This window comes from Camelus bactrianus, chromosome 11, assembly GCF_048773025.1.
Source record: "Camelus bactrianus isolate YW-2024 breed Bactrian camel chromosome 11, ASM4877302v1, whole genome shotgun sequence".
Classification (NCBI taxonomy): domain Eukaryota; kingdom Metazoa; phylum Chordata; class Mammalia; order Artiodactyla; family Camelidae; genus Camelus; species Camelus bactrianus.
The window spans coordinates 30,075,863-30,090,702 of record NC_133549.1 but is presented as its reverse complement, the minus strand read 5'-3'; the positions used below and the strand labels follow the sequence as shown (position 1 = coordinate 30,090,702).

Here is a 14,840-nt window from a genome sequence, read left to right as displayed (position 1 = left end):
CTTGTTTGATTCTTCTTGAATCTTTAGCTTTTATTGTGTCCCCAAAGAGTAACTAGTTGTAATTATGGACACAAATAAATTATGACCCACTTTTTAGAAATAACAAATATACTAATATTTAAGCCTTTTATATTTGAGACTAAGCTGGTCTCTGGATTTTTCTTCTGGATCAGTGGTATCCAAAATTCATATGAGCCACGTGTGTAATTCAAAATTTCCTGCTAGCTACATCACAAAAGTCAAAGTAAACAGGTGAAATCAACTATAATAATATATTTCATTTAACTCAGCATATCTAAAATGTCATTTTAACATGTAACAGTATAAAAAAATCATCAATGACGTCTTTTTTTTCTTTTTCAGTTTTTCTTCAAGCACAGTGTTTGAAATATAGTTTGTATTCTATCATTATGGCAGTCCCAATTCAAATCAGTCACACTTCAGTTACTCAGTAGGTACATGTGAATAGTGGCTACTGTACTGGACTGCTCATCTGTTACAGAGGACTCCCACCCTCTTTTAAAAATGTTAAAGGAACAGTCATGAAGCACTAGATGGCAGTCTTGCCATTTGTTATGAGATCTTAAACTTCATAACATTTAAAGGAAATGGCGTTAAAAAAAAAAAAAAGAAAAGGTCAGTAGTTCTCGTAATAGTGTTAATGGAAACTATTCTGATTTAAAAGATTAGACTGAAATTTAAAGTGCAGGTCCATATTGTAACTTGAAGCAATTGAGTGCATGGTGGTATTAACTTAATTGAAAGTAATACTCCAGCAGTTGTACTGTCTTCATAGTTTTTCAATCTTCAGTTTAAAACCCCAATCCAAATGTAGTAGATAGCTCTTCTGTATCACGTGGAGGAAAGAAAGTTTCTAGCAATGATGCCTAATTTGGTTGACTCTGGTAAACACTGAATAACAATTTATCTTGGCAAATATAAAAAGCAGTAGTCACAAAGTATTATAGTTTCTTTTTTCTTGAATTCTTTCTTTTAAGTTACAATAACAATTATAAGAAAACCTTAAACACAAAATGAAAAACTGGACTATGAAAATGTTATGTACAGAATGTATTTCAATGAGTAGAAGCAGAGTACAGAAAATCGCTTACTGCAATCATCTACTTTATGCTCCTACTACACTAATTCTTCAAGTGCATGCAATGTCCAAACTGCCAATTATTGTATTTTCCAAGTAATCTAATATATTTGGGCTTTTTTCACCCTTTACTCTTTCAAAAATTACTGTTTTACACTTTGATTTTCTTTTATTGCTATTTAGAGTTCAAGATGCAATTATGTGACTAAGATAATACACTGCCTCATTTAAGAGTAATAAAATTAATTACTACTTTTATATTCAGTGCTCACTTCTGCCGCCTATCACATATTCGCTTAGTTTATATTACTAAAATAAATTTATCCAGTCATCTCACTGTAAACCCTTTAATTATTATTGACTTATTTAATTAATGGTTATGTCATACTGAAAGACATTGTTTATTGGCATACATTTATTGGATTTGATTTCTTTTCTTTTGTTTGATATATAATAGGTAATGCTTCTCGTAAGTGTTATTATAGCTGTAAATTAAAAAAATATCAATCTCAATCACTTAAAATGCTATGTCATACAAAACAAGAAAGCAATTAAAACTTGTGTTAATTTTATACTTAGTGTTAACTATTCTGTTTTGTTCTAAAACAGAATTTAAAAGTTTTCCTATTTTAAGCAAAATATATTCTACTTTCTTAGTTAATTGTTTATATGACTTTTTCACTGATAAATATAAATAGAATTCTAAATAGGGTTTGGCTGGTCCATCTGCAAGTAGAACAGAAGTGACCCTGATGAACACAGAGAATCTGAATTCTTATATTTCACAGACTGAAGACTTGATGGACTGATGATTATCTGACAAAACATAGATGCCTCATGGTTGGCATTTTAATCTTGTTCTTTGATTCATCAGTGTTTTTATTAAATCTTCTGAAGCTTATATCAGTATTTAAACATTTTTACTTCAAAATTGTTTAATATTTTAGTATGTTTCAAACTAAAGTACAATATAACACAATTACAAGAAATATTTGAGAGGAAAAAAGTGCTATTGAATTAATCTAGAAGAGAGATGAAAAACTTATTTGACTGTATATTTTTAAATAAAAGTGTTATTCTGGCTATGTAAGTGACACAGACTCACTGTAAAAATATTTAAACAAAACACAAAAAATTTAAGGAGGAAAACAAAACTGTCTGAAAACCTCCCAGCTGGGCTCCCAGGTGGATCCGTGCAGTCTGCCCTCTGCACAAGTGCCGGCTGCAAGGAAGTGGGGCTGATCTCCAGTACTTAACTTTTCTTACTAAGCCCAGTGGCATGGCATGGGGATGCATCTGCCTTGCGCAAGGGTTAATAGCTCCTTATTGGTATAAAGATGCTGAGTGTGCATTTCTAAATGCTGAATGCATGCGTTTCTAAGTAAATTATGTCCTGAGAACGATTTTACATAAAAGTGGTGGTAACGTATATAATACTCTTATTCTGAACCACTTTTTCTTTTTTACAGATATATAGCTCATTATTTAGAAATATTTATTGAATAAAACTGGAAAACCACCTGATTTTAAAATGATGATAATACTAGTTAAACTTTATTGAGCACTTCCTGTGCTAGGCTAGTCTAAGCCGTTTATATTTATTAGATTATTTAATCCTCAAATGAGAAGGGTATACTTTTTATCCCTATTTTTTTATTTGAGGGAACAAAGGCAGAGAAAGTTTAATTCATCTGTATAAGATCACCCAGCTAGGAAATGTCAAAGCCAGTTTCAATCCAGGTCGTCTGAGTCTGTACCCACCTCTGGGTCTGTACCACCGACTCTTGACCACAGGTGGTAAAACTCGAACAACAAAAATTTGCACTATGTTTAGCCTAAGAGTTGTTTTTATGTGAATAAAATAAAAACACCATGTTAAAGAAAATCAAAACAGGACCTAAACAAATGAAAATTCAAACTTACTCAAATGAGAAGTCTTCATATGAAAATATCATACTTTAAAAGACTGATATATACATATAAATTTTATGCATTTCCAATTAGAATTTCATTCAGTTCAGGTTTTTGAAGGATATGCATGAATAAATTACATTAAATTTTATTTTAAAGAATACACTTTTAGAATATACAGTAAAATCATGAAAAGGAAGAAGAATGAGAAATCCCCGCCTGACGGATACCCAGACATACTGTGACTCTAACTGTATTGGTTCCTATTCTGGTATAAGAATCAATGAACAAAACAGACTCCAGAATCAGATTCCTAAACATTTGGGAATTTATATGGCAGTCATTTTATTTTTATAAAGTTCTTAATGACTTAATCTGCTTGTTCTTAAATACCCCAAACTTTACCTAAGATCATGGCCTTTGCATTTACTGTATCCTCTGTCTCAGCTACTCCATCCCTAACCAATACTCTGCTTCTCCCTGAAGTGGACTCCCTTGGGTATCACAGTAACCTTTCTTCCCCCATCCTAACACTTACACAGAATGCAGTTATCTCACTTATTTGCTTACTTGAATGTGGATTTTCTTTACTCAGTAGAATGAAAGTCTCTGAACCCAGGACCTTCTCTTGTTGGAACCCATACTCAGAAAAGTCTGTGGCTTCTGGGTAGGCTCTCAGTAAATACATACTAGGAGGACACATATAAATTATTAATAAATAAATGAATACACATGCATTGTGGCTGTGTGGGCACGTATTTTTACCGATGGGGTATTTGACCAAAAATGTTTGGAGATCATGTTAAAGTCTATCAAGTAAAAGTTGCTTTACCTTTATTTTTTAATTTATTTTCATAAAGTAGTACCATTCATCATTGGAAAGCTTTAAGCATCAGCCATTCATTTGAATAAAAATGAGCTTCAGTCTTTATTTTTCTACTTAGTCTATGGAACATTTGCTTCAAATAAAACCTAAGCAGATTTCCATATGTCATTGCAGATTAATGGAAGGTTTAGCTACTTGGAGATACTAAGAAGTAAAGGAAGGTGGCTTCTGAAGAGATCATGGTATATTATATGAGAACCACTAGAATCATTGATGTATAGGCATTGGTGATCACGGCCCATCCTCTCTTATTCATTGATGAAAAAAATAAGGCTCAGTGAGTTTAAGTGTATATCGTAGTCTACACAATCAGTCATTCAGAATGTGGATAATAACAAAGATTCTGTGCTTTTTCTGTGATGTTTTATCTAGGGAACATTGACGTTGCAAAATTCCTGCAACAGGTTTTACCTTTGGAATTATTCTAAATGTCCCAAGCTCAATAGAAATTCTTAATTAATAATTATAAGCACGGATAGCACAAGGGAATACTAGTAGTTAGTGCATATTTATTATTTGCAAAACAATTTAATATTAATTATTTCATTTAATTTGCACAAAGGTAACTTTTTTTGCCCTTAATTTACTTACTGAAGAGTTACCCTGTTAGAGCTTGGAGAGACTGTCAGTTATTGGAATTGACTCACTTTTGTGTATTCATTCAGCATTTATCTATTGACTAACTACTTTGTTGGTCTCTGTGGATATTACAGTGAGCAAAACGGGTTCTGCTCCATTGAAGCTTATAAAGTAGTAGAGAAAATAGATATTAAACGTGTTATATAATTACCTAGGTATGATTGTCATAAGAACTCTGAATAAGGATAATAGATGCTTTGGGAATATATTACAAGAGATTACAAGAGAGCCTGACCTAATTTGTGGGACAGGGAGTAGAAGTGGGTGAGGCAAGAGAATGATGAAGCTTTGATGTGGAAGATGACTTGGTAGTGGAGCGGCGATGGCATGAGGATGGGAGGAAGTAGAATCGGTGGGAGCAGCATGCACCAAATTAGTGGTTGGAAGGAACAGGGCAGGTGAGACACTAACATTTTAACACACTGAACTAGGTGGTGAGAGGTTAGGAGATGAGGTGCATTTTGGTCTTTATCATAAGAAAAATGAGAAGCCACTGAAGGGTTTAAGAGGAGAGTAAAATGTTCACTTTTAATTTTAAAATAATCAGTCTGCTTGCAGTGTGTCAAACAGGTTGATGAGGGCAATAGAGATGAAAGAGACCATTTTAGTTCATTTTCTGAGACGTTATTTCTGGAGCTACATTTTAAATGTGACTATGATGCATTTAGACTGTGAGTATACTTGAATTTACATTCATGTAGGTTTTATCATTTACTAAACAATTGTCTCAACTGGCAAATACATGTACTTATACATATACCATTATTTAAAACATATTTGGATTCTTGATGCTGTTGTCAAAATCTATGTACATCCTTTTCAGACCCCTCAGGATCGCTAAATACATGATCATGAACTCATATATTTATTAACAAATATGTAACTGTATATAAATACACGTAAGAGAATCGGTTTGAGTTTTGAAATTTTTTAGAATTCTTTCAGAGCCAATATAGTGAATAAGGAAAGTGAAATATTTATTGGATGCCTTTATTTTATGAGACAATCAAGCCAAGTACATACTAACACAATTACATGTAACCCACAGAGCAATCCGGTGAGACAGGCGGTTTTAACCTGTTGTGCCATTGAATCTCACTGAGGTTAATTACCCTGCTTACTATAACCCAGTTGGTAAATGGGATATTTCAATTGCAATCTCCTTAAATCCTGTGCATAATGCTAAATTAAAAGTGAAATACAGTATTCACTGGTAAAAAAGCAAATCATTAGGTCTTAGTTCCTTTCTCAAGATACTCCAATTAAAAATTTCTGAAAAAATTCAGAGTTTATAGAATAAATATTCTGGTTTCCAAATGAGCTGAAATTTGTATGAACAGTGTCATGTGATACAGCATGCACAAGCCAAGGTGGAGTTCACTTGTGATCCTGGCATGTTTGCCTTCTTAGATCACAGATACATAGATACTTCAGTTTGTTCCATTATTGATGGTGTTATCTTTGATCAGCTGTTAACGTGTGAAGTCTAAAGTCCACTCTAAAGTTACTATTTCTTATTGTATTTAATGAGTATATTATGCGAAAATTCTTGGAGATGATGTAAATACCCTATTTTTTATCATACTATCATCCACTGTTTTTACCATACATTGATGTGTTTGCCAAGTGGTGATTTTCTGTTCCATCACTTCTTCCACCTTTATTAACTATAAGGAAGAGCTGTCCGTTCTTCATCTGTGTGTTTATTCACTTATTTGTATTTATCAATATAAATCCATGGAGATATATATATATATATAATGGCTTATAATAAATTACTATCACTCTATTTTATTGCTGAAATTGCTCTAGATTTGGCTGTTGGGAACTTCCTCAAATTGGCTCCTGTGTCCTTTTCGCAAGACTCTCATTTTCTGAGTATTTGCTTATTTTCTGACACCACGAAATATTTCAGACTCATCTTGTACTTCTCCTGCCCAGCCCTGAAATCTTCCATTTTCCCAGGAAGCCATTGTTCCTTATATTGGAGAATGGTATTTAGAAACAAGAACCTAGGAGCTAAGTATACTCGTTGCTTCTGGGTTATTATTCTTTCTTTCCTTTGAAAATGTTTTTATTTTAAAATTAAATCACCAAGGTATATTCTTACTCTTTTTGGAACTCTACTGTCTTAACTCTAACTGAAACTTGTTATATCCTATCTGTTCTCTAAGGAAAGTGTTAACTGTTTTTCCTTTCCCAATGTCAATACCTTAGTATCTGGACATAGAAATAATATCTGCCTTGCTTCCTTTGACACTGACAAATAATTGCTTTTGTTTACCCATTCAAAAATTTCATCTCCTTTGAAGCAATATTGTAACTCTCCATGTTGTTGTCTTCTGTTGAAATCCTGTGCACTCCATTTAATTTTTTATCCATTTAATACTTTTTTGCCTGCTTCATTGTCTTTCTCTTATTTCTCTTGACATCATTCTTGATTTCAATTTCCACATGTACTTTAATTATGCATTAATTATGTTGTGTTCAATTTCCAAAACAGCTTATAGAAGTCAAACACTCTACTCTCAGAATAGTTTTATTATAAGCAAATGATACGCATGGAAAGGGATCTGGAGATCTTAGATATTAGGACTAACTGTGTAGGTACAGTATTTAGGGCAGTTTTTCTTTTTTTCTTTTTGGTGGAGAGATAAGCATAATCACCAATGTATTAAAATAGCCCCCCAATAAGAGCTGTAGGTATTTATATTTTATATTGTATTTGGCCACATATTGGAATTGTTTCTTATTTTAGTAGCTTTTTAGTTGTATAATATTTCTTGGTACACAATCTGATTTTAGACATAAAAAGATAACTTTGTTTTCTTTTGTTCTACTTGAAACCTGTCATCTGTTCACTGACAGATCTTTTTGCTATGCTATTTCCATATCTGTATTTGTCTCTTAGTTGTAGTATGTGTATGAATTTTTTCTTCAGGATGAGTATGTAGATCACATATTTCTAGGGCATTTACTTACCTGAGATGATCTTTTTGTTGTTTTTCTATGTAGACAGGATGTTGAGTGTACATGTTCCGTAAAATATTGCTCCTGCTTCTTGTCTTTTGCCCTATATTGTTACTTAAAACCACCTAGCATCTTGCCTAATCTTGTTATGTAAATAACTCATTTGTCTGAATGCGTGTGAATGTGTGTGTGCGTGTGTGCATGTGTGCGTGTGTGCATGTGTGTGTGTGTGAACATGCCCACATGGATATGCCTGAATGTCTATGGTATTTTTTTAATAACAGCTTTACTGAGATATAATTCATATTCCTAAAATCTCACCCCTTTAAAGTGTAGAATTCAGTGATTTTTTATATATTTACGAGGTTGTGCAAACACCACCACTGTCTACTTTTAGAATGGCTTTCTCTCTCCAAAGAGAAGCCCAGTCCACATCAGCAGTCACTTCTCATTCTCCTTTCCCCTAGCTGTGGTAATCTTTTTTTCTGTCTCTATGGATTGGTTCTACTCTGACATACTGTAGAAATGATGTCACGAAATATGTGGTCTTTTGTGATGGCTTCTTTTATTTATCGTAATGTTTTCAAGGTTCACCTGTGTTATAGCAGGTGTCAGTATGCCGTCTTAATAGCCAAATAGTATCCCATTGTATGGACACACTGCATTTTGTTTACCATTCACCAATGATGGATATTTGGGTTGTTTTTACTTTTGGGATATTATGAATAATGCTGGATTCTCTTTATCTTTTGTGCAGGGTATTTCCTTTCAGTATTTAGATTTGAATCTTCAACAGATTTTTTACCATACATTTTACATGTGTTATATGTGCTTCTTTTCAATTTGTTGTATCTGTTTTAATAACATTATCCATGCATGTGTTGTAAATTTATATGCCTAATATTCCTTCTGAATGATTTTCATCTTTGTTCTATTCTGGGAGATTTTTTCAGATTTGACCTACATAGCACTGATTCAGAATCATGTCATTTTAATCCTTTTATTTTCTGATTTGTTATTTTTAATTTTGCCATTATATCATTACTTTTTATTTGTCTTGCTTCTTACAGTTTTAACTTATTTAATTCTCTTTTCATTGTAGTCTTCAGTGTTAGCTCACCTTTTATCTTTAATTATGTGGGGTTTTTTAGATTTTCTTTTTTTTCTTGCATACTGTACGAGTCAAACTAACTTAACAATACAAAAGATGTCACCTTTTTCTTTTACTTTGTTTTCATGTTTTTTTTTTTTTAATCATCTATACAGTCAGAATTTGGAGCCAGAAGTATAAGCAGACTCATACTAACTTTAAGGTGTACCAAGTTCATATAAAACGTGAGAGAGATTTAAAAACGAGTGGCTCTTCTTCATACCCATTTGCCCATATTTGTAGACTTCATTTTTAGGTATAATTGGGAAATTAATTGCCAATGTCTAAAATTTCCTGAAATTATCAGAGATAGTTTGCTGATTGTTAGCCAATATATTTAAGAGCTAGCTATATCATTTTAGCTGTTCCAGCCGACAGGGCTCAGTCTATGAAATCAGAGGATTGGTTCGTATAGTATTTATGGTTTCTTCAAGCTTTGAAATATATCCTTGGTATTTTTTCTATTCACAAAATTTTCAAATAATTGTCTCCAGTCAGTAATATATTTAAACATGCAGAATACAGTTCATCTTTTTTAACTATGAAAAATTTTAAATATGCTGGACACTATAGTATACATATTTTTGTGTATATACATATAAATATACTTTTGTAGTATATATGATTTTAAAATTGTGTACTTACCACTTGAGCTTTAATATAGCTTAACACTTTGCTGTGTTTCCTGCAGCAACACAGGCTCCCTCTCTGCTCGCCTTAGTGTAGGGTGGGCGTGGTTTACAAGGCTCCACCCTTTGGGCTCAGCAGCAGGAGTTTCTTGGGGCTGTTGTCAAGTGACATTAGGGTTGATGGTTGCATCGTATACTTTGTTCTGATCTTGTATCTGCAACTATGATAAATAAGCAAGAGAGAAATCAAGCTTGAATGCCTGGCCGAGAATTTGGTGATTGTGGCTGAGGGCTGGGGTCCATAAAGGCAGAAGAACGTCCTTAGGCCTGGGGCACTGGAGCCTCTGCCCGGAGCTGCCCAGGTCACCCAGTCCCTGCCTCCTGAGGGCGTCTACTCCTCACTTCCTAGTGCTCAGTTTCAAGGGAGGAGAACGTAGAGGTAATTAGGCAGACACATATTTGAAAACAGTTTTGAAATGTTTACTTTCCCTCAGTGGTGTTTTCCCTTCATTCTGAACAGGTATCTTCTTCCTCAGTATTGCAGCCCTACTTCTGAAAACCCTCTCAGCTGCAGCGGACCAGGGTGGTCCCCAGTCTCTTTTCCTGGCCCCCCTGGCATTGGATTCTGCTTTTGTTCCTGCCTCATGGCTGCCCTCTCAGTCTCCCTTGTTGACTCTTCCTGAGGATCGGATTGTGTGACTTTGGTTTGCCCCAGGGCTCATCCCTTGGGCCTCTTCCCTATCAGCAACTGGTGATTTCTTGAGTTCATGGCTTTAAATTCCATCTAAAATGCTGAAGGTTTCTAAATTGCTATCTCCTGACTGCTGAGTTCAATGTATCACTTAGGTATTCAATAAGTAACACAGATTTAACATCTTCAGAACTAAGCTTCTAATTATTCCAAACTCCCAACGCAAAACCCTTTTTTCTCACCGGTCTCAGTTAATGCTGACATTTTGCTTGGCTTGGGTCAAAAAAAACTTTACCCTTGCTTCTTTCAAATGCAACGTCTGTTTATTTAGCTAATCCTGTTTGTTACACCTTCTGCATACACTCTGTGTGTCGGGCCCTTCTCATGACCTCACTGCTGTTACCACATCTACCATCACCTCTTGTTTGCATTCTTACCACAGCCTGTTTACAAGAATCACAGCTAAGACTTGTTCTTTCATTGAGGTTTTTGAACTTGTTTCCTTTGCCTGGATTCCATTTTCTCCAGGAAACTCCATGGCTTATTCTCTTACTGTCTTTGATCTTCAATTTTCCTTTTCAAAGTTGCAAGCGTACGCCTGCCTGAACAGCAGTTCCTCTCCTCTCTACTGGCTTATTACTCTTACACTTACTGTCATCTGTTATACTATACGCTTAAATTGTTTATTAATTTTCATTGTCTGTTCAATAGAGTATAATTTGCTTGAGGACAGAATTCTGTATCTTTGATTTTTATATACTTCCAGTCCCTAGAATAAGACTGGCCCATTGAATTTGCCTATGCATTTTCTGGCAGTGAGATGAAAAGCAGAAATATGACCTATGACATAGTTCTCATTATCGCATACAAGGATGCCTGTAAATTCTTACAAAGACAAAGTTGTTGTCTTATACTAAATTACGCAGGAAATATATAGGGTGGATCTTATCAAGTACATAGTAAGCCACATGAAGAATGATGTCTTGATAATAAATCCAGTGATATTTTCCCTGTCTTTACTTTTTATTTTAGTAGGGTTTAATGGCTCAGGGCATAACATGAAAGGTATGTACCCCAAAAATGGGAGTCATCTCTATTTAAACAATTTGAAAAATTTTCTAAAGGTGGCAGTTTAACATTATAAGTAATGGTTCATGTTTGTATAACATGTGAAGCTCCTCATGACCTGTAACCTTGGTTTCACCACTATACATGAACAAAATTTAAAAATGTTTACCACTGACGTCTCTTTACCAATTGTTTGTAAGAGTGACCTTGGTAGAATGATATGTTTATCACAGAGCCATTTTAAACATGCTGAAAGTAAAAACAACCACAATAATAAAGGGACAGGTAAATGCATTATAGCATATGATGAAATGTTATTTAGCTATTAAAGTTCATGTTTTCAAAGAACTTTGATTTTGTGGAAGTAGATTACCAAGATTTTTGCCTATCTTTCGATTTACAAAATTTTAACTGGAATAAAATGCACTAAATGTTACCAGTATTTTTCTCTAGTTATAAGATTATGGATGACTTAATTTCTTCTCTTACTTTTGTGTGGTTTCCAGAATAGCTATAGTGTTTGTAGAACTTCTATGATGACAACAGAAGTAATGAATAGAATTTTTAAAGAATTAGAAATACTCTGTATTATATTTTGCTTTTTGTTGCTTGATGACAAAGATTTATAATTTGCCAGTCTTGAGTAGTCCACTAATGATTAATGATAATCATTTTCAATATTAATATGCAATATATTTTCACCTAACTTTTATCAAACAATTAAAAAAGATACATATCAGGATTGTGTTTTTGTTTCCCCCTGCAGACAGCCTTTTGATTGATTATCAGTTTACATTCAGCTTATTACAGGAAGATGATCGCCACCATACTGCTATAAACTTCATAGCAAACCCGGAGCAGGTAAGGGGACAGTTTAAATAACTTTCATAGTATAATTATATTAATATCAAGGAATACAATTTTTTCATCATCTTTCATTGTAATTGTACCTATTCTCAAAATTACCACACTGTAGGGCTTTTGTAGAAAGACTAATCTTCTTAATAGTTTTTTTTCATAAAATGTAGATATCCTTGTGATTCAGAGAATTTGTGTTTGATATTTCAGATTTTGAAAACAGTCCTAAAATTTATATATTATTTCTTTTACTTCTCGGGCTTGCAACAGTGTTTGTGCTTATGATTATGTTCTCAAATTGGGAGTAGTCTTGTTTGAAAATAAAACCCATAACTTCAAAACACAAGCTGTATTATATATGTTTTCTCTTCTTTTATATACCATTACTGAGTCGTAGGTTTTCATTGTCTTTTTTTCTAAAGCTGCTGGTTTGTCTGAGTTATGATAGCTTTAAAAATTTATTTTTATTGAGACATATTACATTATGTAAGTTTATGTATATTAGTATTTGCAAATCTCGAGCTCCCAGTTTATCCCTTCCCTCCCTCTTCCCCCCTGGTAACCATAAGTTTGTTTTCTATGTCTAAGAGTCTGTTTCTGTTTAGTAGGTAAGTTCATTTGTATTTTAAAAAAAATTTTTTTTTAGATTCCACATATAAGTGATATCATATGGTATTTTTCTTTCTCCATCTGGCTTACTTCACTTAGAATGACAGTCTCCAGGTCCATCTATGTTGCTGCAAATGACATTGTTTCATTGTTTTTTTTATGACTGAGTAGTATTCCATAGTATAAATATACACAGTTTCTTTATCCAGTCATCTGTCGATGGACATTTAGGTTGTTTCCATGTCTTGGCTATTGTAAATGGTACTGCTGTGAACATTGGGGTGCATGTATCTTGTTTGAATTAAGGTTCCCGCTGGTTATATGCCCAGCAGTGGGATTGCTGGATCATATTGTAGGTCTGTTTTTAGTCTTTTGAGAAATATCCATAATGTTTTCCATAATGGCTGCACCAAACTACATTCCCACCAACAGTGTAGGAGGATTCCCTTTTCTCCATACCCTCTCCAGCATTTATCATTTGCGGACCTTTGAATGATGGCCATTCTGACTGGTGTGAGGTGATACTTTATTGTAGTTTTGATTTGCATTTCTCTGATAATTAGCAACATTGAGCATTTTTTCATGTGCCTACTGGCCATTCGTATGTCTTCATTGGAGAATTGCAGAATTGCTTGTTTAGATCTTCTGCCCATTTTTGGATTGGGTTGTTTTTTCTTATTAAGTTGTATGAGCTGTTTTTACTGGAAATTAAGCCCTTGCCAGTCTCATGTTTTGCAAATATTTTCTCCCATTCCATAGGTTGTCTTTTTGTTTTGCTTATGGTTTCCTTTGCTATGCAAAAGCTTATAAGTTTAATTAAGTCCCATTTATTTATTTTTGCTTTTATTTCTATGGCCTGGGTAGACTGCCCTTGGAGGACATTGCTAAGATTTATATCAGATAACGTTTCATCAATATCACTGATGAACATAGATGCAAAAATTCTGAGCAAAATATTAGCAAACAATCCAACAACACATAAAAAAAATTATACACCATGATCAAGCTGGGTTCATCCCAGGGACACAAGGATGTTTCATCATATGCAAATCAATCAACTTGACACACCACATCAGCAAGAGAAAGGACAGAAATCACATGATCATCTCAATAGATGCAGAAAAAGCATTTGATAAAATTCAACACCCATTTATGGTAAAAACTCTTAACCACATTGGGTTAGGGGAAACATACCTCAACGTAATAAAAGCTATTTAAGACAAACCTGCAGCCATCATAATACTCAACGGCGAAAAGTTGAAATCCTTGCCGCTAAAATCTGGTACTCTATGTCTTTTGACTGGGGAGTTTAATCCATTTATGTTTAAAGTAATTATTGATAAGTAAGGAGTTAATTTTGCCATTCTGTTATTGTGTCTGTCTTAAGGATCTTTTGTCCCTCTTCTCTCTTGCTGTCTTCCTTTGTGTTTCTTTGATTTTTTTTGGATATTGATACGCTTTGATTCCTTGCTTTTGTCTTTTCTGTGTCTTCTGTATGTATTTTCTTTGTAGCTATCATGAGGCTTACAGACAACATCTTATAGTTAAAAACAGTGATTTTTAAGCTGATGACAACTTCATTTCAATCACATGCAAAAAGTATACTTTTACTACTCCCCTCTCCCCATCTTGTTATTGATGTCACAACAGTTTTATCATTTATTTATTACATTTTGACAACAGATTCAATTCTAACCCACTGTACATCACCTCCAACCAATGCTTTTACATGAACAATTTCTGGAGTTGTTTTTTGTATAATATGATCTTGCTGAACTTAGCCACATCTAACCGACAATGTTCTAAGTGACTAATTTTTCATTTACTGTGGTAGTCACAGTATTACATCTTCCAGGTCAGTATATTTTCCTTGATCTTCAATGTATTTTATGCGGCTTTAGTTATGGTACCATTCAAATATTTCAGTAATGCCTACTAAACTTAAGAGGATGAATTAAAAATTCTAGAAGGGTTTTATAGTTTTCTACATCAATTGAAAATTTTGTATGACCTTTTTAGCAATAATAGCAGTTATTCTCATTTCCCCTAGCCAAAATAAGGCACACATAATTAGAAGATGTGACTTCAAGATAGAAATAGTGATTTAAGCTTTCTTAGGGGTGTACTGTTTCTACCATGTTTTGTTTTCATAGAAAAGCAACTCCTTTTGAACCACTTCATTAATAATAAAAAATCAACCCTTTCCGAAGATCAGCAATCATGCCTTCTTCCTGAGACCCCTAGTAAAGAAGAATATGAAGTAGAAGAAAAAGAAGACATCCTATGTCCCCAGACCTAATAATATCAGCAGCATTACCATTACCAGCACT

General features: G+C 33.8%; 1 protein-coding gene across 4 annotated transcripts in view; it reads left to right on the top strand.

Annotated features, from left to right (window-relative positions):
* ATRNL1 (attractin like 1) overlaps positions 1-14,840 on the top strand; it is a 631,157-nt gene that overhangs the window by 211,049 nt on the left and 405,268 nt on the right. For all 4 annotated transcript variants that reach the window (XM_074373561.1, XM_010969913.3, XM_074373562.1 and 1 more), the window contains exon 22: positions 11,810-11,904. In XM_074373561.1, the coding sequence (XP_074229662.1) occupies positions 11,810-11,904 (95 nt within the window). The remainder of the gene's footprint in view (positions 1-11,809; positions 11,905-14,840) is intronic.